The sequence below is a fragment of the Grammomys surdaster genome, unplaced genomic scaffold (genome assembly GCF_004785775.1).
Source record: "Grammomys surdaster isolate TR1022 unplaced genomic scaffold, NIH_TR_1.0 142, whole genome shotgun sequence".
In the NCBI taxonomy this organism is placed as follows: Eukaryota; Metazoa; Chordata; class Mammalia; order Rodentia; family Muridae; genus Grammomys; species Grammomys surdaster.
In genome coordinates this window covers 719,577-742,395 of record NW_021604600.1, presented here as the reverse complement: position 1 = coordinate 742,395, position 22,819 = coordinate 719,577, and the positions used below count along the sequence as shown (strand labels likewise).

Here is a 22,819-nt window from a genome sequence, read left to right as displayed (position 1 = left end):
AAACTTATCTTAAGAGTACTATCACTGAATGGACATTATTCTCCCCAAACTAGAAATAGAACTGTATTGGACACTTGCCCAAGAGTCAGCAAGACATGGTGGATATGAAATTTGGGCCCATTTCTGAATTCTGGCATAGCTAACATGCTCTTCCTGTTCATACCACATATTCAGAGAAAAAGCAGAAGGGTCGATCAGACTCCAGCCTAAGGGCAATTTCCCCTTCCTTGCCAGATGGTAGGATGTTTCCATTTTCATCTATAATCTGGAATAAAAGAAAAATGTATGTCTTTCATTTTTATATAGAAAATGAAAAAACACTTCTTTTTGAACCAATCAGATGTTTTTTCTCAACCCACCTGTACATCATAGGGCACTACTCCTTTTCCCATGGAGCCTGGTTTAATTTCTTCTCCTTTGCGATTGGCACAAATTATTCCCTATGAAGAGGACATGTTTTATATAAATGTATAAATTCTGACAATGAAACTGAAGATTCAGTTTTGGGGGCCGAGAAGATGGCTAAGTCAATAAAGTGCTTGTCATCAAACTTGAGGGCCTGAGTTTTGATCCCCAGCACTTAGGCCAAAAGCCAAGTGTGGTGGTTATGAGATGTAAGCCCAGTGCTAGGGAGGTGGAGACAGGTGGATCTCTTGGCTCACTGGCAAGCCAGGCTAACCTAATTGGTGAGTGCTATGTCCAGTGAGAGAACTTGTCTCAAAAAAAATGATAGTGGAGGGGCTGGAGTGATAGTGTTTAACTGCACCCATAGGCAGGCAGGCAGGCACACACGCATGCCATCTCTGTGCATCAGAGTCACCAGGTGCACAGTTAAAACACAAATGGCTGAGCCTCATCCCCATAGTTCTGATTCATTGGTGTTGGGTAGGATCTGAGAATATGCATTCTACCACATTTCACTATGGCCTCCACACTGCTGTTTTGAGGACCATACATCTTTCTTATTGTTGTTGTCTGGACTTTTGAGACAAGGTCTAAAGGTCTTATTATGTTATAATGGAGGCTAGCTTTAGACTCATGATATAGCTGAGGCTACTCTTGAATATGTGGTCCCTTCGCCTTGGTTGCCTGTGTACTAGAATTACAGACATATCCTGCATCTAGCTGAGGACCACTCCGCTGAAAACCATGCCTTCTAGGTTCCACTGGATGCACACTGGAATAGATTCTCCAAGAGGTTCTCAGGGGTAAGGAAGTCTTTCCCAATGCAATGAAAAGATGAGCCACTCAGGTCCAGACTCATCAGTCCCTAAATTTCCTGAGATAGCTAGCCTAGCTAAGCAATTAACAAACTATGATGATTATTTACAGCAAGGTGTTCTGAGAAATTCTATAAAGATTTGCAGTATGAGTGGGGCACTTCAAGGACTCAGTGCTCAATCCTAGGGCTGAATAGCCCCAACATTCAGCCAGGTCTCCACATACATAGTTTATCCTTGGAATCAACTAGTCAAGGACTGAAAGTATGTGGTTTTAAAAATTGGACCTGTATTGTATATACAAGAATTATTTACCCATTATATCCAAGTAACACAGACAGCAGCTATTTAATTGGTAGCTTTAAATAGCAATTTTGCATTGTATTTGGTACCATGGGTAATCTAGCAACTTAAAACAGAGGAAGATGTGTTTAAGTTCTGTGAAAATCTTATCCCATTTCATATAAGGAACATGAACATTGGAGGATTTTGGTATCATCTGGGGGCTTGGACCCCATGGCCACTGAGGAAAATCTTCTGAACAAAAGTTGTCCCTCAGACCTACCACTTCAGTCTGTCCATAGCCCTCATACAGCTCCAGCCCAGTTTGCACCTTCCACTGTTCCAGCACTTCGGGGTTGAGTGGTTCCCCTCCTGTCAAGCAGTGCCGCAGCCTCTTGAATTGATATCTGGAGAGGCAGAGTTAGTTGCATGGGCTTCAGTGGGGGGCATTTCATCACAGGTTCAGATGTTCAAGCAAGAGAAGCGCTAGGAGAATGGGCTGTAGAAACACTCATGACCTAAGTATTTTCTGAACACCTCCTGTATGGCTGGATATCTTCTAGTTGTGTGAGGCACATGAGTGATGAAAGGAATATTTCTGAAGAAACTATGTTTTGGCAGGTGATGGTGGGGGACTTAAAGGAGAAAGGGGTAGACCAGAACACTAATAATAATACAAAGTATTATAACTATGAATAAATGATACGACACAGACTAGGTGGTGGCTGTGCAATAGTAGCTCTAGGAACCCTCTTAGATTTCTCACAGCACCTATTTTACAGATAGGGAGATTAAGGTCTAGAGAGGTTAAAGAAATTGCAACAGCTTTTGTAGTAATAGAGCATCAAGTGGGATGCTCTGTACTGTGAACCTATCAGACTAATCTCCCAAGCATGTCATCCACACTGAATCCTTGTCACAGCGCCATAGATGAAATTAATGGGGGCTTAGCGAGGTCAAGTAAGCAAGTAGCAAAGCCCTGCCTGTTTGACTTTGGATCTTATGCTTTTAACTGCTGGCCCATGGATCAAGACATGGATGCTTGAGACAGTCTGACTCTTACACATAGTGGGGCCCCAAACAAGCAGGTGGCTACATAGGCAAAATGTTCTCTGTGTCCTCAAGCAACCCTTATATAGCTTTGGACTACACTTGAAATGTGAGGCAAGAAGCTCACATTGACAGCCACAAGGAGATGAAGCTGACAAGAAAAGAGGAGGTGCCTATCCATGTCAGTGTCTTACAGCGCTTCCTCCTCTAGGCATCCAGACCTTAATAGGAAAGGAAGATGGTCAGGTCTACAGGACTCAAATTATTTTCTTCTTTCTCTTTCCATGTGTTGTATAACTGTTTCCTCCAAGATTGAAATATTCCCATCCTGCAAGAACACTTTTTCAAACTGGAAGGAAACAAAATAGCTATAGGAAGTCCCTGAAACTAACCAATCTCACTAGGCCCCTCCTTGCCAAAGTAAGCAATGTAAGTTGAAAAGAAGACTTAGACAAAACAATATGCAAAGAAGACTCTGAAACTAGACCAGCTGCCTGAAAGTAAGTGTCAGAAAACAGCCCAGCTGCCTGCAAGAGCTTTAAGATGACAGAGTGACTTAGAAATGACACTCTCCAATCTGTTGAGCTGCCTGCAGGCTGTGCAGTGAGTTCTAGGTTTCCAGATTTTGTGAGCTGTGGTGCCTGAATAGACTTCGGTGCTGCTGCTGTTTTTGAGTCATTTCTGCTCCTGCAAGTAACTACTCACCCATACTAAAGTAAGTGACCCCAATACAACCCAGTGGTTCACCAAGTTGGATTTTGGTGGTATTTGAACTTTGGACTGTCATTGACTGTCTATCTAGGGTGAGTAGATGTGTTTTGTGTTTCTTCAGGAAAAGTTTTGTCATATAACAGCATGTGCTAAATTTTAATTAGTTTATAAAAATATATCACAACTCTATCTGACAGGTGGTGTGGATGGTTTGGCTAAAACATATATAATCCTGAGTCATAAGTTTCATTTGCTTCTCTTCAAGGATGCATATGTATGGTTTTTCTCTGCCTGTATTGCTTTGAAGGGGGCTGATTCTAAAGGCTGTGTGTGTGTGTGTGTGTGTTCCTATAGGTGTGGTTGTATGTGTGTGCTCAAGTGCCCATGTCTGTATGTCTGTATAAGTCAGAAGGTAATCTCAGGTGTGATTCCAAAAGATACTATCACTGTGTGTTTTGAGATAGGCTCACTCTCTGGCCTTAAACTCCTCAAGAAGTCTATTCTGGCTTGCCAGTGAGCCTCAGGGATCTGCTTGTTTTTGTTTCCCAAGTGTTAGATTATAAGTACACACTACAACACCTGGATGTTCACAGTTCAGGGGACCAAACTCAGGTCTCATGCTTGGGTGGTAAGCATGCGACTGACCGATCTGTCTCCCTGGATTTTAAGATGGCATATGATTTTGTCCCCATAAGGTATTAGGTAATATCTTAGAACATTCTGATTGTCATGAATGAAGGAAAAGAAAAGAACAATGCTAATGACATCTGCTCAGTATCATACAGTGTACAGAATAGTTATTTGGTCCAGAAAGTCAATACAGTGAGATTCAGATTCCTGGACTACCCTATGGGATAAAGGAAGCTCTGTAATGTTGTATGACAGCTTCTGCTTGTGGTTCAAATGAAGAGTTCTGCCCAGTACCTCTTAAGGTCCTTTTGCACGAGCATCCGGTATACTGTAGGAGCACTGCACAGGGTTGTGATGGGATATGTGGTAAGCGTCTGGATGATAGAGAAGGACAGACATGTCAGTAGTGGTCAGCTAGAGGCCGGGCTATAGATGACATCAACAACGTTTTTTTTCCATTACTGCCTGCTAATCTCATGGAATAAGAAAGTAAATATTTACCAGTTGTCATTGGTGACATGTTCAGGGTTTCTAGTTAATGGAGAAATGAACATATTTTAGAAAAAGGCATCTACTGTTGAATTCAGTAGGTGAACTGCTGAGTTTGAGAACAGCCTCTAACCTACCAGGACCTTTCAGTACCATTCCTGCAAAGACCAGCTCACCTTCAGAGAATACCAAGTCGGTGTAGAAACAGATGCTTTAATGGACTTAAAATTCGCCTGACTACACCTCTGGTTCCTCAGGTCAAACCTTCAAGTCTTGTGCAATTCTCATACTTTAGAGGTTCCCATAATGGAAGAACAGGCTCCACTGTATTGTCCAATGTGTTCACAGCTGGTAGTAAACACAAGTATTCCAGACAGCGTGGTCCAGATACATGCAGGCCAGCTGGTCATAAGGTCAAGAGTAACTCTTAATTCATGCAGTAGCCTTTCTCTCTATGTACCTGCTTCAGAGACTTTCATTCTTCTTAATATGTGCAGTGTGTACTGTGTACATCTCGGAACAACACAAGTCCTATGGAGAGCTTTACAGCTACAAAAGAAAGTTTTGTTTGTTTTTAGAGACAGTGTTTCTTTGTGTATCCCGGGGTCTTGGAGCTCACTCTGAGGACCAGGCTGGCCTCTAACTCTCAGAGATCTGCCTGCCTCTGCCTCCTGAATGCTGGGAGCATTCAAGTTGTGTGCTACCACCACCCAGCATGCAAAAGAAAGTTTTGAAACTGTAAAGTAAATAGTTGATTTTTCAGGGCACTTGCTAAACTTGATGCAGACAGTTCTCTTTCAATGCCTCATTGTATTTCTCTTAAGGCCTTCAAGCCAGCTTGTTAGACCAGTTAGCAAAAACAATTTAAAAAATTAAAAAAAAATCAGACTGAACACAGCTTTTATTTACACACAAGCGTATTGTTTTGTTATACTACAGATCTGGATCATAAAGATTAACTGATTTTTTTTTTAACTGTGAAAAAATACTTTGTTTAATCATGTTTTTATTAAGACAAAGCTGCCAACTATTTTATTAGTATGTAGATTTGCTTTGTTCTTAATGAATTATGAAATTACATATATATCAAAATTATTTTAAAATACTTTCTAAATGATTTATTGTGAGTGATGTTGGATTTGTAAGACTGTAGGGTTATATAAAATTTTCCTGGGTGAAGAAAGGTCTCCATGTTGATGATTAGAAAGCCCTGATTTATGGAGCATAACAACATACCTGTGACATGTACATATTCTCAAATATAATCACTTCTATGTGTTGATAATATCCAAATCTCTAGCTATTTTGGAATGTCTTTTAGACTACAGTTAGCTTGCTGTGCTATCAGATATCTTAATGTAGCCATCTCTATTGGACGATCTGCATACCTAGTTTGCTGGAGTATTGGGGCCTAAGAATTACAATGAGGAACACAGGGTGGGGAAGAGACAGGGGGATGGAAACGGCTGCTCTGAGAGGCAACCTCCTGAGATCAGCTATCATTATTTACCATTAGGTCAGAAACAAAATATTTGTTTAAACTTGAGTCTTCTGTTATTTAAAACTAGGCTCCTAAGCAGCAAGGTTTTATCCACACTAGAGAGCAGCCATGTTTTATCTACTAGTGAGCCCTGAGTGGTTTACAGCTGTAGCAAATGTTTCCCCTTCACTCACAAGCACTCAGAAGTCAACTCCCTGAGCCTTTGCTGCTTAAAAAACAAAAACAAAACCACCCTGATTTCCAGAAGCTTGGGAAGGCCTAGAGTCTGAGGAATCCCTTCTTTATGGTTTTGTGGGGTCAAGACTTACATCTAGGAAGGTATCAGTGTCAAACTGGGCCATCCGGTGCACAAAAACACAGGCACCTCGAAGCCATGTAGAAAACACACTACCAATGGCAGCCTTGATCCAGCCAGTGTCTGACATGTTCCACATGATATCTGAGGATGTCAAGTCCAGCCAGTACCTACATACAAAAAAGCAACAGAACAGAGCAAAAATAAAACATAAAAGTATATGCCTAGGCCTGCAGAGACTTGATGTGCTAAGGTGTGGGGGGGACCCGGGGAGGGAGGCTCCATCCTCTCAGAGGAGAAGGGTGAGGTGCAGTGTAGGTAGGGAAGAGGAGGAGGGGAAGTCAGTGATCAGGATGTAAAGTGAATAAATAAATAAATAAATAAATAAATAAATAAATAATAAATTACTGGAACAAAATAAAACAAAACCAAAGTGAAAAGCAAACACTAGTGTTTTTGAGTAGTCTTGCTCTACATCACTGTGGAAACAAGTCTCACTTCACAAGCCAGAGTCCTACTTCTTCTTTTCCTTAGAAGGACTTTTCTGACTGTTACATCATCTGGGAGTACAATAGGGGGCTGGATTTTGAGTGATTTTCTGACTTTGTCCATTGATATAACAAATATTAAGAGAGCAAATATTTCATAGAAGGTATTGGTATCATGAAGCATACAAGACAGACCTCTGCTTTTATTTTAGGAAAACAGAGTAGGAACAAACACACAATAATGTGGACTAAGTATATAAATGTTTCAGGAAGATAGATAAGTTATCTACTTTTAAAGTGCTGTGATAAAACACTCTGACAGGAGAAGGGCTTAATTTTGCTCATCCAGGGTAGAGTCCACATGCTAGGGAAATCATAGCAGCAGGACCCTGAGGGAGCTGATGACACTGTGTTCATAGTCAGGAATGCTTGTGCTCAGCTCACTTTCTATTTTTTCATACAGTCCAAGATCCCAGCCCAGGGAATGGTGCCACCCACAGTGGGCAGGTCTTACCACCCCAGTTAACATAATCAAGATACCAACCCCCTGAGGCATACCCAGTAGACAATCCCATGGATATTTTGGACCTTATCGGGTTGATGATAAACAGTAATCATTGAATGCTTAACTTTAGGTAGAAGGAAAATTAAACAGAGCAATGTGGTAGTTTTAGGTAGACTTGTTACAAAGACTCTTCTGGGTAGGTAAATTCACCTGGCAATAAGGAGAGAGAGGCAGATGTGTTTTGAATCAAGCACTAATCCTACATTCTTGCTTGATCAGTTATTTTCACGGCACCATTTAGCTAGGGTGGGGTGGAGGCACCCTGAATCCTGTTTTATGGATCTATGTTAGAGATAGCTTAATAGCCATTCAAGGAGAGGTGTCACACATCAGCCATTGGACACCCACACTGGCAGCCTGGAAGACTACATAGAAGACAAAGAAATGGTGTGGTGGTACACTCCTGCAATATTAACCTTTTTTTGCGGGGGAGGGGAGAGAGGCAGGAGGATTACTATAAATCTGAGACCAGTCTAAGTTACATAATGAGTTGTAGTCCAGGGCCAGCTACAGTGTAAGAACAGGCTTCAATCAAAATAAGAACAAAACTGTAGTTTGCTTTCCTACCTTCCACAAAGGGCATACCCAATGCCAAGGCTGCTCTGTGAATGTTGAGCCATCTTGGGGGAGCCTGTGGTCCCACTGGTGAAGTAAATGGCCATTGGTTCTTGACTTCCTGTCTCCACACAACTGTGCTTGTCAGAGGCTGATCTGCAGATGAACCGCAAGATAGAGACCGAAGAGAGATCAGTTGACTGTGTATCATTGTTGTTGGGTAGCTTCCCACTTACCACAGGGGAACAATGGACTGAACCTACTGCAGAGATTCCCTGAGCAGACACTCCCAAGAATCCAGAGGGACTCTAAAGATCAGGGTAAAGTCCTTGTTTGAAGCTCATTTCTCAGTAGGCCAAATAGACAACCAACGTAACTCAGCACATCAATAACAGAAGTGCATATACTGTATTTCAATGTCTTTGTAATTTATAAAAGATTTAAAAACAGATTTGAATCTTTCTAAGTGGATATCATTTCTTGATTTAGGGATTAGAGAAAGACCTTTAGGTTTAAAAGCCAAATACATTGAGATCAAACTTAAAAACTTCGTTGTTGCTGTTCATTATCTTCAGTGTCTCTGATAGAAACAGCTAATAGCTGACCAAATAGCCATCCCATCCTTTTCCTGAACTAAAAAAAGCCTGGTTTTGTTCAGGTACTAGATATCTACCTGCTTCTCAGTTAGTCATAAGTAATTTAAGCCAATCAGGATCATTTCTTCCCTTTTCAGTGATTGGTTAAGAATAGGCTTGGGAAAATTATAGTCAACAGATAATAAAGTCCTACAGGAGACATTTGGTTGTTTTAAGAAGAGTGATGTGGGCTGGGGAAGAGGACCAAAGTTTGGACCCCAGCACCTATGTAAATGCCAGGCAGCTATGGTGGCCCATCCATGATTCCATTGCTTGAAAGGTGAAACTGGATCCCTAGCACAAGCTAGCTACCCAGACTAGTGACATTGGTGGGCTCTGGGTTTGAGGGGAGCCCCTGCTTCAATGAGGAAGGCAGAGAGATCAAGAAAGGCCTTTGTATGCAAATATGTACATGTGTACTCTTACATATATATGTGCCTACACACATGGGAACACACACACACAAACACACCCGCACACCCCACATCTTCATGAGAAAAATAGAGTAATGAAGATAGGATGCCATTGTCTGTCTCCCATCCCATTCATCCTGTCACAGCCCATGAAAACTGTCCATGTATAGAATGTATACAATGTAAGTGACTGGAATCCTCCTAGTCATGCTGGCATCATACCAAAGATGGGGAAATAAGAGACAGAATTCGGGTCTGTGCTCTTTATCGAGCCACCTAGGCAATCCTCAGTACTGTTTGCATCATCTGTACTTGGATTACTAAAGTGGAAAGCATGTATTTTAGGTGACAGTAAGACTGTCAGTGTACACAGTGCTCCAATTCTTCCCATCCCTGGACAAACATGCCATTCCACACTGAATGATCTGGGTGAGGCTTATGACTTATTCTGGTGCACATCACCTGGCAGGGATTCTGGGACTCAGATTGTCTTGTGTGACAGAGAAGGCCACATGAGGTGAATTGACATCCTTCTGCTTGAACTCACCATGTAGACTAGTCTGGCCTTGAACTCATTGATATCTGCTTGCCTCTGCCCTCCGGGTGCTGGGATGAATGGCATGTACCACCATGCCCTGTATTATATGTATCTGTATGCCTCACGTATTATATTTTTAAAATTTCTCTTTTGGAAAAAACTTCCAAATAACAGGTTTTATTTCAGTGAACTTTATGTTATTGTTCTATTTTGAGGCATTGTCTCATAGAACCCAGACTGGCTGAAAACTGCATTTGAGGATGAAGTTAAACTTTCTCTTGCTGCCACTTCTTGGGTGCTGAGATTATACACATGTGCCACCACATCCAAGTTACAAGGTGCTGGAGAAGACCAGAGCTTCACAGATGCTAGGCAAATTCTATCATCTGAACTATACCACTAACACTCAGATAATTTTAATGATGAGTAAATGCCATTGAAAACTAAGAGATCATTAGGTAACAAACATACTCAGTCCACAATGCCAAAAATAGTTCCACAAAATATTGTTTTTTTTTCTTTTAGAACAAATATTGAGTGAAGTCGGATTTTTAGGTTCTGAAGGGGGTAATTAGGTACTTTATCTAACATTCTAGATTAGGGAACATCTCTTGTCTTTGGACATTTCTTCATTAAGTAAGGCACCTACGAACACAAGGCTTTCATCCACATGTTTACTTTTCACTAAAAGAAGAGACATTAGAATCTCTGAGAGGCAGGGAGATGTTCATGGGGTGATCTGAAGTATGGTTTTTCTCTCTTCTTAACTACCTAAGTTTTGAGTTCTGGATTTTCAGAGATAACTCTTTACTGGTAACTTCCAGATTTTTCTCATTATACCTGAGACTCACGTGTTCTCCACTTGTTAGACATCTGGATATTCTCAGACTCTTGATTTCCATATGGCTGACTTACAGTCTTTTTTGTTTTTCTTTTAAATGTGTATGGGCGCTTTGCCTGTACTTTGTCTGTGTACCACATACATGCAGTGCTCATTAAGGCTAGAAGTGGGCATTGGATCCTTTGGAACTGGATTTACAGATGGTTGTGGGCTGCCATGTGGGTGCTGGGATTCAAACCTGAGTCCTCTGGAAGAGTGGTCAGTGGTCTTAACAGATGAGTCATTACTCCAGCCCTTAAACCTAAGCTTACTACCTTATAGCACTCTCTACTGGTTCTCTTCCCCTCTCTGCCACTCCCTCTTTTCCCTCTCCCTCCCATCCTCCCTCCCATCCTCCCTCCCTGCCTGCCTCACTTCCTGTCTGCCTGCCTTTTTCCTTTTTCTTTCTTTTCTTTTTTTTTTTTTTTTTAGATAGTGTCTTGTTCTGTAGCCGTAACTGGCTTCTAAGTTCTTCATTCTCCTGCTTTGACCTTCTGAATATACTCTATGCCTACTTTTAATTTCCATGTTTGTAGTACTGGGATTGGAGACCAAGGCCTTGTTATTCAGTTAGTACCAAGCACTGTGCTGAGGAGCTAGATCACTGGTCTATTTTCCTTCAGATGACAGTACTCCAGTCACCCATCTCCCAACCAAAAGTCAACCAGCCCCAACTTCTGCTCCATCATCTGCTGTATGAGTCAGCTTCAAACACAATTGCAACTACTGTGCCATTTGTTCCAGCCACTATGCCGAGCGTGTCACATTGCTTTGTCCTGTTTGTTTCTTCTGCAACCCTGTACTGACATTAACCTGATCTCATAGATTAAGGTGCAGACTTCCAGAAATATCACATAGCTTACCCTGGGTTAAAACTTATAAAAATATAAAATGAAAACTTTTATTTATATAAAACACCAGCTACTTAAATAAGGATTATACTGTCAATGAATGTTTTCTCATCTTTTTAATAACTTAGGAAATGCTCTCTCATATATTAGCTTATTTTGTCTTCAATGTCACTGGATACCTGCAGTATAATTATATCCATTTTACATATGAAGAAAATGGAGCTTAAGTGATCTGTGTTTTTATCTGCTTATTAAATACTTCTTCAGCACCCACCTGTATTTTGTTAGGTGTTGAACATAAAAAGATATCAACCAAACATGCAAGAAAAGCCTTGGCATCCTTAGAGAGTTTAATTTAAGGCAGGGGTTATAATGCTTTCTGCAAAGGGTCAGATGGCAGGCTTGCCATTATTAAATGAAAGCAGCCATAGACAATATACAAACAAATGAGCACCTCTGTGTGCCAATAAAACTTTATTCACAAAGTCAAGTGTTGGGCCAAATTTGGCTTTGGAGTCTAATTTTCCAGTCCCAACCTCAGAGTAGAAAAACTGAATCTAAGAGAACAAGGGGTTAGACTGATCACTCAGATCAGTGTGAAAAACAAAAACCTGTGAAGGGAAAAGAAGCCATCTGGCTTCCATCAAGATGGCCAGGGGCAGCATCACTTATGATAAAACATATGAACTGAAAGCTGACAAAATAGAACAACTATGAGAAGAATGAGGAAAGAACATCCTGGGCAGGAGAGACAGTGGACGTCAAGGCCCTGAGCTACAGCATGTTCAAAGAATAAAAGGGAGACCGTGATAGTTGTGGCCAGAAGCTGGGCAAAGGCCTGTCTCTATAACACACTCATCACAGGCCACAGAGGAAACAGAAAAGTCAGAGCACAGAGCTTCTGTCTGTAAATAATTTCATTAAATGACTCTTTAGGGGGCTGAAGAGATGGTCTAGGGTCTAAGACCACCTACTATTATTACAGAGGACATAGGTTCAACTCCTGGTGCCTGCAGGGCAGCTCACAACTATTTGTAACTCAAGTTCCAGAAGATCATATGCCCTCTTCTAGTCTCCTTGGGCACTGCATGCATATGATACACAGACATACATGTAGAAAAAACATTCATACACTTAAAAATATTCTTTTGGGAGGAAGGAGCCTAGTATCAACTCAGGCTACTGCTGAGTTTTTGGACAACACAGATTCAGAGCTGTAGTTATGATTTGTGCTGTTGCTAGTGCCTCCCACCCAAATACTCACTCAAGTAATTCCTGAAAGCTGAGCCATCCATCCCAAAGGTGTGGAGATACCAGGAGTTTACTCTTCAGGTTGGGACACTCTGACACAATGGAGTCTACTGCTGGGGCTACTTCCTCACTGGCCACAATGCACTTGGCCTTGGATGCTTGCAGCCGGTAGAGGATGTCTTTTCTGGTCAGTTGGATCGTTCCAGGCATGAAGACAAGCCCTGGAATAGGAAGTAATTCCTGAGCTAACAGCTCTGGAAATTATGAGGAAATTGTCTTGTGTCTGGATGGATAAGAACTTTAGTTCTCAACCCTCAGCCACCTGTACCTTGGTTCCCTGGAATATCCTGCTGGATTCTAGCATGAGTGATCAGTAGAGCTCTGGCTTTGGAATCTGACAGGTCTTGGTTCTAGTCTTGGCCTAGCTCTAGCCCTATGACTTGGGTCACTCTGGCTTTCCCTTCTTTACTTTTATCATGGGGATAATGAGAGCACCTGGTTCACAATGATGGGCTAGTAGTAAGAACCATTTTCATGTCATGTTTGAAAGGTGATTGTGTAATGAATATGTGATACTTAATCATTATATTACATTTTATGACATGGTATCTGTGAACATTATCTCATTCAATCTTTTAACCAAGGTGAGTTTTACAAGATAATCCACTGGGAATGAGACAAGAAAATAATAGAAATTTAAAAGGTATGGAGACACTAGAATTCTTTTCATGTGTTATCTCCTTTGTTAAAATGCTTTGTAAGATACATACAACCATGGTTGATTTCCAATTTATAGCTCCCTTTTTATAAAGTGAATTGAAACATCATTTTATATTTTTGCTTTCATCTATTTTATTGGCAGTAAGAGCATCTTAAATCCTATAAAATTCTCCTGATGATGCTATCATATTATTGCTAACATAAATTGTTTTTTAAGCAATACCCCTTCAAGAGCAAAACATTGAATAATCAATCAACACCTCAGTTAAACTTACACCTTAGCTATGCTATGTATTATTTAATCATTTCTATTTAAGTTGTTTCCAGTTTTGTATACCTGTTAATAACAATGCACAAATATCTTTCTGTAGTAGTCTGTTCTTTGGCATTCTTATTTATTTTAATGGATGTCTGAAGATATATTATTTTTTTGGACAAGAAATTAGAGAATCTTTTGGTAAAAGACCTGGAGAGTGTGTTAGACTCTGTGGACTGTAGGATTGTTCTTGTCTCAGTTAGCATGTTTGCTGTGGAGCTAAAGGAGTCAGCGGTATTCCATCACAAGTCTATTTACCCAAACAGGGGGAACCACAGTCCATGGCGTACGGACCCCTATCTGAAAGACATGGTTTTACTTGGGGTGCATTTTGTTACTACTTTGGAAAAATGTATAATTGGATACATTAATTCTTCTGACTGGAGTTTCTTTTCTAACATGGGTCCAGAGTCCCTTATGTTTTTCCAAGTCTTTGTATCCCCAAAGACTTCCTCTTTTGTATTTGTGTGTTGTAGAGAATCCAGATACACACTCAGAAAAGCAAACTGAGGGTTGGGTGCGGGGAACCTAGCACATCCTGCGCTGTGGAGAACCACTCACACTTTCATTTGTTTTTGTAGAGCTTTTTGTGGAACTCTGAATGCTGCAACTCCCTTTTTCACTTTTATTTGTGTGTGGGGGTGTATGAGTGTGAGCCTGAGACTTTCTGTCCCCCCATGCCAGGCTTTTTATGTAGGAATGCAGGTCCACATGTTTGCACAGCGAGCACTTCACCCACTGAGCCATCCTCCCAGATCACCAATTACATAACTTTCACACTAGTCCCAGTTTCTTAAGTTTGTTTTTATTATTACATCATAACTGCTCCCAATTTTAAATTTCTTTCTGTACTTTCTGTAAGGATTGCTTCAGTCAAAGCTGGCACTTCACAAAATTCTCAAGTTTTGGTCTCTTTGTGTTTCTTCATGATTTTCACATGGCATTTATGATACTGACCTGTTCGCATGCAAGCCACATTGATGAGCCACCATTCAGGGATACGGGGCAGAATCACAGCCACTCGGTCTCCCCTCTGCAGGCCACAGGGCTTGATGAGCACGTTGGCAGCCTTCCTGGACAAGGAGCCCAGTTCTTGGAAGCTCCATTTCACCTCATCTCCTTTGCCATTCACCCACCACAGGGCTGGGTTGGCTGGCCTCTCTCCAGACTGGCCAGGAACACATGGAAAAGAGAAGATAATGTATTATAGTTTAGAGGTGTCACCTGAAGACCCACATGTTAAAAGGTATGGTCCCTAAAGACCTAGACGTTAAAAGGTGTGGTTCCTAAAGACTCAGATGTTAAAAGGTGTGGTCCACTATGCTGTGGCTCTAGAGCTTAAAGAAGAGAATAATCAGACCTTCTTCTCACTCATGCCTCCCTCTTTTCCAAGCTGCCCTGGAGTGGAGTGGGCAACCTTCTTCACCATGTATGTTTCCCATGATGCCCTGGGCTGCCACAGGGCTAACTGAACATAAGCTGGTATCATTGTGCCCAGGAACCAAAGCAAACCTTCCTTCCCTTGAGGTTGTGTGTCTTAGCTGTGTTGTCACAGTGATGGAATTCCGACTAACACAGAAGGCAGACAGGATGTCTACCGCTACTCCTCCACACCTGCTTGCCCAGTGTGCCTGGGGGAAAAAATCTTCCTCTCCAGTTGAATAGTCTTGGAGACCCACCTTTTCATGGTGTTTGCCTTTTTTTCAAAAGGGGATAAGCATATACCAAGGTAGAGTTAATCTGAATTCATCTCCCTAGACTCTAAGTTTTCTGAGATGAATCAAAAGCCTGAAATAGATTGGAATGAAAGGTGTTTACGGGCTCTTGGTACTTATGAGTCTCCATGGAGCTGTCTAGGTTCCTGTCCTCACTAGGATAAAGAATTGAGTTAAACTTGACAGGTAGAGCACAGTGAGAGGACTCAGAAGACAGACGGGTGAGCAACAGGCACACTGGAGACCTGTTCTTTGATACCTTCTCCTTTAGAGACCACTGGTCCAGTACATCTGCAGCAAAGTTAAAGTTCTTGGGTAGTGGCTTCTCACAGCGATTGATGGCTTCAAAGTCATCCAGTGTCAGAGGTGCCCAGAGCTGGGGATCTCTGTGGAAGTGCCTGCTAGCCGGCTTGACAAACCAAGGAAATCTAAGTCTCTGACAGTGGAGGAGAACCTTCATGATTCCTGAAAAACTTTATTTTCTGATACCAAGTGGGAAATGCCTGTGGGGAAGAAAGAGGAGGGGCGCATGTCAGCTGAAGACCGGGAAGTGGATTTCTGAAGAACTCTCCATCCTCACGTAGATCTGTCACCATTAGCCACTGATCAGTGTCCCCACTACTGAATGTTTCTTAATTCTGTGTGTCATCAGCTTATCTCTAACAACCTGGCCAACTGTAAAATTGTCAAATTCCTAACTTCTGTACCTACCTCCTCCCCACGGAAAGTGCAAAGGGAATATTTTCCATCTGGATTTGTTTCCAAGGTCTCCCTCCATCACCTCAAACTCTTACCATATATGGCAACTCCTCTGCTTGGGTTTCCTCTTCCAGTAAAACCAGTCTGTTTCCTTTTGAGAACATCCATAAGGAGGCAGCCTGACAGTTCCCTTGATTCCAGCTAGCCTGCCCCCCTCTGACTATTATCCTTCCATTACAATTCACTGAAGCCCAGGACGACATACTTTATGGCCATAAGACTTTTGGAAAATTATTCATTGTCCCATGTCTCAATGTTCTCATTGGCATAGTGAAGAAAATATAATCCTCCACTCTTGGTTATTATGAAGATTTAATAAGATAATGCACGTAAAATGTGTAACTTGTGGAAAGGGATTTTCTGGTTGCTAATTATTGCAGTTTTGGGGTAGTGCCATGACAGTTTCATGGATTGCTCTTAGCATGTGGATCAGGATACCTAGAGTATTTTCTGTGTTCTTTCAAAGTAGCTTGTGATATCAATAAACTTGCCCACCTTTTCTCCCACTTGTAGTTTTTTTTTATTAATTCTATAGTCACTTCTTCCTTTGACCTTCTGTAACTTGCTCCCTGTATTATTGTAAATTGGTCATGTGCTATATCATTTCTATACAGGAGCCCCGGCTGTGTGACCTAGCTGCTGTGGATAGAAGCTATGTAGCTGTGTATTCCATTCTTAGCACCAAAGACACCTTAGAGCTAATAAAAAGAGCTGCTGTTCACAATGCTCTTGCCTAGAGAGGCCAGCACTGTGAAGCTAGAGCTGCTGCAGTTTCCACTTGGCAGGTGAAGACATAGACTCTGATGCAGACTGAAGTAGCTTGTCCAAGATGGTCTTGCTTATGGCGGCAGACCTGTGCTCCTGTGGTATGGATCCTCAACCTTGTGGACAATGTCCCTTGTGGTTCTTTCTCAATAGGCATTCTTGTGAATGCTGAGGGCCCCCACCCTTCTACTTTTTCATTCTAGAAAGTTAGTTTGCATAGAGTGGAAAATATGCAGGTGCAAAGCGAACCTGGGTCTGCAGCATGGTGACAACAGACACCGAACTGAGGACTCAGGGTGCTGCTCCCTCTCCTTGGTGTTTCCTGTCTCCTCGGTGTTTTCCTGCTTCTTTGCTGCTCAGAGAGATGTCTGGCTTCCTTGGTGCAAAAAATGTTTGCCACAGTCTTTTTTGTTTGTTTGTTTTTCCATAGCTGAGAACCGAACCCAGGGCCTTGTGCTTGCTAGGCAAGTGCTCTACCACTGAGCTACATCCCCATCCTTGCCAGTCTTATAGGACCATGTCTATTAGTACTGTTGGTATTAAACTCTCTGTGTCAATGTGGAAAGAGGGATCATGCATGGGAACATTATAATGAAACTCATTAACCTGTACTATCCACACGTAGTGCTAATCATCAATATAATTTAAAAAGAGAAGAAACAACAGAAAAGAGATTGTGCTTTCCCCGGGAAATTTTCTGGAGATGTAGTGGAGTTATCAGAGTAAAAAGAGAGGAAAGGAGAAGCAGAGTGGGCTATGCTTATGGTTTAACACAGTGCCAAATTGAGCTGCTATTCCCTTTCCCAACATACATGCACAGATGTGCACACATATGTACATTCATGTGCAAACACATATACAACAATACACACATAATTGCATCCATAACTTAATAGCATACACACACACACACATGCACACACACACACACACACACACGTACATATGTACATACGCACAGACGGATCCATAAATTTTTTTCTCTGAATGATTTTTCCAGGTTACATAGCCCATTCCCTTCTGACTTTCCTCTGTGCCACACAGTAATGATAATACTGTCTTTACTGGTTAGTTGTAGGGCTTCTGTGACCTCCTGCCTGTTGCCTGGGACACAGAGAGCTAAGACTCAAAAGTGCTGCTGCATAAGAACAAACATCATGCCATAGCCTGATGTTAGCACTTGGCTAAGGCAGGAGGATTTTCATAAATTTGAGACCAGTCAAAACTATTTGAGACCCTATCTCAATGAAACCAAAAGCATAACAGAACAAAATTTGACCTTCAAGAGCATTTATGCTGGAAGAATTCAGTAAAAGAAAAACAAATCCATCAAAACAAAAGATAATGAACTGGAGTCGCTACCATGTATCCCTTACTCTTCTAATGCTGAACTCTGCATCTCTGGGATCACCTTCAGCTCCATTACCCCAAAGCATCCCCACTTTCATGTCTATTCATTTTGCCTTTTCAAGACATGGATGCCCAGGACATTCACGGACACCCAGAACACTCCTGCTGTCTACAAACAGTACCAATCTTAAAAGACAGCAATTCTCAACTTCATTCCTTCCTCCAAGTTAAAAGGTACTGAATTTTTTTTCATTGAGTGCTCTTACTTCGCTAATTTCCTACATTCCAACTAATCACTAAATTAATATTCAGGCAAACCTAAAGCTACATGCTGTAAACAGGTCTGAACTGAGTCTCCATCTTGTTGTTTTCTGAGCACAAATAAAGCAGAGCGCATACTACAAATGCACTCCTGATTGGTAAGTGCACACATGATCAAGCAAGTCTCTCTATTGACCTTGAGTGTTCTTTTGACGGCAATATTTCTTCATTCCCATCTTTTTGGTTTATGTTTGTTTTTGGAGTTGACTTTGGTACGAATGGGAAACACATTTAAAGAGAACACAGAACTCTGAGGCGTCGCCATTTTACTTTGAACGGAGCCGGTTCCTCATTTGGGATTCCAGGGTGGGGATGGGGATGGGGGAGCGAATGCAATTCCAGGGGTCAAATCTGAAAGCTGCTGAGGGTTTTAAATTAAAACAACGTCTTAGGAGAAATTGATATATAAACATGCTTTAAAAAATATCTCCAGAAAAAAATCTCTGTGAAAGTGAGAGTTGAACTGAGTAATTTCTAAACACTTTGTGATTTCCAGAGATTAAAAAGAAAACTTGCTAGGTGAGAAAATTATTGAGCAACAGTTGGCCACTCTGGTGAACTCCTTCTATATTATATGTTGCTGAATTCTGAATTTTACTTCACAATTACAGAATTTATTGTCTTGCTCACAGAGAAATAAAGATGGCGTAAAGGAGAATAATTTACCGTTGGCCATTCGTCCAGCAAGCAACAGTTCTAGTTCTGCAGTGGCTGTCCTTGTGACCTAATCAAGGGAAAGAACTCCCGTGTTTTTCTTTTTGCCCTGCATGGCTGATAACTTTTAGTAAGTGAAACCATCAAAGGCAGTCATCTGGCTTTGGCTCTGCAGCTATCTGTCGTGGTGACATCGCCTTCCTGGTGGTGATGTACCTGCCTCCCTGTTGCTGTTCTCCTAGCATCTCCTCCACGCTGCCACATGCATCTGTCTTACCAGTAAATGGTCTTGCTGATCCAGCACGGCCTCCCGCTCCTTCCCAAAGGCTGTTTCTGCCACAAGTTGTTTCTTTTCTGCCTTCTCTTCTTTTGATGGTGTCTATGTCACTGTGGCCCTGAGCCTCTGGTGTACAGTTGAGAGGATCATAATCCCTTGGGAGGAGAGTTTTTGTTTCTCTGGATAACCTGTGGTTAAAGGGACAGACGCCTATAAGACATATCTAGGAGAAAGAAGGCAAATGCAGGGCACCCTCCTCCCCTGACTCAGTGCCAAAGAAAAACTAAACCTGCTCGTTAGCGGATTATTCTCATTCCCAGAGCTGACACTGAGATCTACAATGCCTATCCCAGAGTGGCCCTGGATGTGATTACAAGCATCCCAGGACATCGACATAGCCAGATCTGACTTACAAACCTGCCAGTTTATTAAAGCCTAAAGTTTTATCGGAACCCTCAACTGATAGATTATGATAACTATTTCAAACCCCTTGCTGTTATTGAGCACCTACTGTGTACTAGCCTCTATAAAATGTCCTGGTATTGTCTCACTTAAAAATCATTTTTAAACAATGTTATTGAATGGTGTATTCATGACTTTCATGTTTTGTATTTTCCAAAATGGTACATCTTTTCTATCACAAGTATAAATTGCTAATTTTTAAAATAAAATTAAAAATTATTTCTAGTGGGCATGAAATACACAGTTTATAGTTACACACGTGAAAAATACAGTCTTCTCTACAATGGAGATTTTACTTTCACTCTTGATAATAAAGTATTTGATATAGACACTGCTGGGAATCTCCATAATATTAAATTTTAAAGATGAATCCATTTTTTAAAAAATCTTTTTCTTCTTATCATACCCTTAGGAATAGATTGTGTTTCACATGGCTGATATGCTGTTCTGGGATCATGGAACAGAATCTGATCATAAATATTTTTGGTCCATAGTTACTAACATTTATCTATGGGTGGCTTCCACTGAGATGTTTTACCCTTGATGACCTGTGGTCCCTGCACCCTCTGGCTGTACTCATAGCAAGACATTTGCATAATGACTTAGTCCATGGCCACCAAGGTCAATGACCTTCTTCAGGGCAGCTCCTATCCTCCAGTTCTCTCTAAGCTACTTCTGAACTTCTCTTGGTACATGCTGAGATGTTTTTCTGGGTTGCATTGGCAGGCTAAGGGAGTTTTAAACACTTTTCTTTGCCACAATGCAGTGGCTGAATGCTGGTGTGTTTCTTTTGGTCTTCATCCCACAAGTGAGACATTGAGCTTTTTACTCCCTGCTCACTCTTTCATCATCTTTAGAAGTGTCTGACACCATAATATCTAGGGACAGAATCCTTTCTCAGACAGTCTTCTGTAAATAAACTCTATATTCAGATGATTGGATCATCCCACACCATCTTCTAGTTAACTTTTAAGTTCCTTGGGGCAGAATATTTTTACACAGTTACACCATCCTCCCTCACCTTATGCTCTGAGTTTTTCAGAGTCCTGGTTTTTTTTAATAGCTAAATTTCTGGATGAACTTCTCATACTTTGAGTTACAAAGACACAGTGTGTTTGTACAAAGCTGGTTCTTCAATTGCAAGCCTTGTTTTCAAGATGATTGATGCTGTTAAAATTTCAGGAGGAGGACATTTTGGAACTCTAGCAATCTCAGTCAGGCCTGGCTATCAATCAACCCAGCAGAGTTTTGTACGGAAAACAAAGTCATGGGTTTCAAACAGTTTGTGTAATGATGTTCCAGAGGAGGTAGAAGTTCCTACTGCAGGGTGTAATGATCTGTTTCTGAAGGGTAGAGTGTGGGGGTGGAGGAGAAGGTAGTTTTACAGTGAGACACGGAGTGTGGTCCCATGGACTGGAGAAGGAGATTTTTAGCATTGTTAGTGTCAAGTCAGGTTGAACAAGAGAAAAACACCAGGAAAAACAAAATCAAGAGATAATTTATAAAATACAGAGCCAGCTCTTCTTCAAAACAGAGTCTGCGGCTGGAGAAATAGCTTAGTGGTTAAGATCACTGGCTGCTCTTCCAGAGGACCACAGTTCTATTCCCAGCATCCGCATGGTGCCTCAAACAATCTCTGTAACTCCAGTCCCAGGGAATCCAACATTCTCTTCTGGCCTTTACAGTCAGCGAATGCATATGGCAAACAGGCCTATATTTAGACAAACATTTATACATATAAAATAAAAATAAATAAAATGTACACCCCCCCACCCCGAGACCCCTGTAAAACATTAGAGGCCATCAGAAACAACAAAAGTCACAGATCAGAAGAAACTAAGTCTTCAGGCCTGACAGATATAATGTGATCTTCAAGATGGGATCCTGGAGCAGGGCAGGGATACCCAGGAGAAACTAGGGAAATGAGAACAAAATATAAAATTTACTTAGTAAGGATGAGCTAACTTCATCGTCTTGCCCATGAGCAATGTCGGATGGTAAAATAGGATGGTGTCGTTGGATGAGGGGACTAATCAAACTCCTCTGCTGTTTCTAAAAATTTCCTGTCAGTCTAAAACAAAGATAAGCATTATGACTAAAATCATATTTGTGGAATTAGGATAAAGAATGGGTTATGTGTTTGTGCCTGTGTGTATGTATTTTTTTTTACTTTCATGTACATGTGTGTGTACTTGTGTATGTAAGCCTGTGTTAGCCAGAGAGTGAAGTCTGGTGTCTTCCTCCATCATTCTCCACTTTATGTTTTAGGAGAGGTCTCTTACTGAACCTTGATTCCTCTTTGTTGGCTGACCAATGAACTCCAGACATTTGTCTGTCTTCAGTTCCCCAGCACTGTAGTGACAAGTGCATGTTACCATGCCTGGCTTTTTATGTATGTGTTAGACTCCAAACTCAGGTTCTCATGCTTGCCAGGCAAGCACTTGACTAACTGAGCCATCTCCCCCATCCCAGGAACAATTATCTTTTATTTTTATATCTAATCTATTAGAAATTCTGTAACAGAATATCTTGATATTCTCACATTCTATGGTGATCTAGGAGCAGAGAGGTGAGTGGGTGACATCTATACAGGTCAGATGCTCTGCTGAAGTGGGGATCAATTCTCTGCTGAAAGAAAAGGTAAGTCTGTCAAAGACTAAATCAACTACATAGTGATTATATGCCAAGGGAGTATACAGTCTGATGACAACTACAGCATTTCAGGAATACACTAGAAAGGGGGTGTCACAGATGAGTAAGTCATGGTGTTTTCCCTGGAAAGAGTTACATTTTGGTAGGAGAGAGATTTGTAATGAAGTTAGTGGATGAATTGTTATATATGGCTCCAGGAGTCTCTTGTGATAACCAGGAAAACAGGTTTATGGCTGAATAGTGTAGTGGAAGTAGGGAAGGACATATGAGGGACAGAGAGTACCTTTCAAAGGAGAGGCATTTAGACATAACCAGGTGCATTCAGGTGGCATGGCCATAAACAGAGAAAGACATTCACTCTGGCAATGACATGGTGGATGCGTAGAAGATCAAGAGTCCAGGGGGAGGGATGGAGGGAGGGGAAGACAGAGAGAGAGAGAGAGAGAGAGAGAGAGAGAGAGAGAGAGAGAGAGA

The 22,819-nt window shown here is 41.4% G+C and overlaps 1 protein-coding gene across 1 annotated transcript in view; it reads right to left on the bottom strand.

The window, feature by feature from the left end:
* Positions 1–19,375, bottom strand: part of LOC114618428 (acyl-coenzyme A synthetase ACSM4, mitochondrial) — a 22,768-nt gene extending 3,393 nt beyond the window's left edge. Inside the window, exons 1-10 of the mRNA XM_028764160.1 lie at positions 19,232–19,375; positions 15,365–15,608; positions 14,348–14,558; positions 12,368–12,575; positions 7,799–7,942; positions 6,192–6,348; positions 4,188–4,267; positions 1,786–1,909; positions 360–440; positions 164–265 (exon numbers count right to left, since the gene is read on the bottom strand). Coding sequence (XP_028619993.1) covers positions 164–265; positions 360–440; positions 1,786–1,909; positions 4,188–4,267; positions 6,192–6,348; positions 7,799–7,942; positions 12,368–12,575; positions 14,348–14,558; positions 15,365–15,565 — 1,308 coding nt within the window. The 5' untranslated portion in view covers positions 15,566–15,608; positions 19,232–19,375. The remainder of the gene's footprint in view (positions 1–163; positions 266–359; positions 441–1,785; positions 1,910–4,187; positions 4,268–6,191; positions 6,349–7,798; positions 7,943–12,367; positions 12,576–14,347; positions 14,559–15,364; positions 15,609–19,231) is intronic.
* Positions 19,376–22,819: the final 3,444 nt, after the last annotated feature.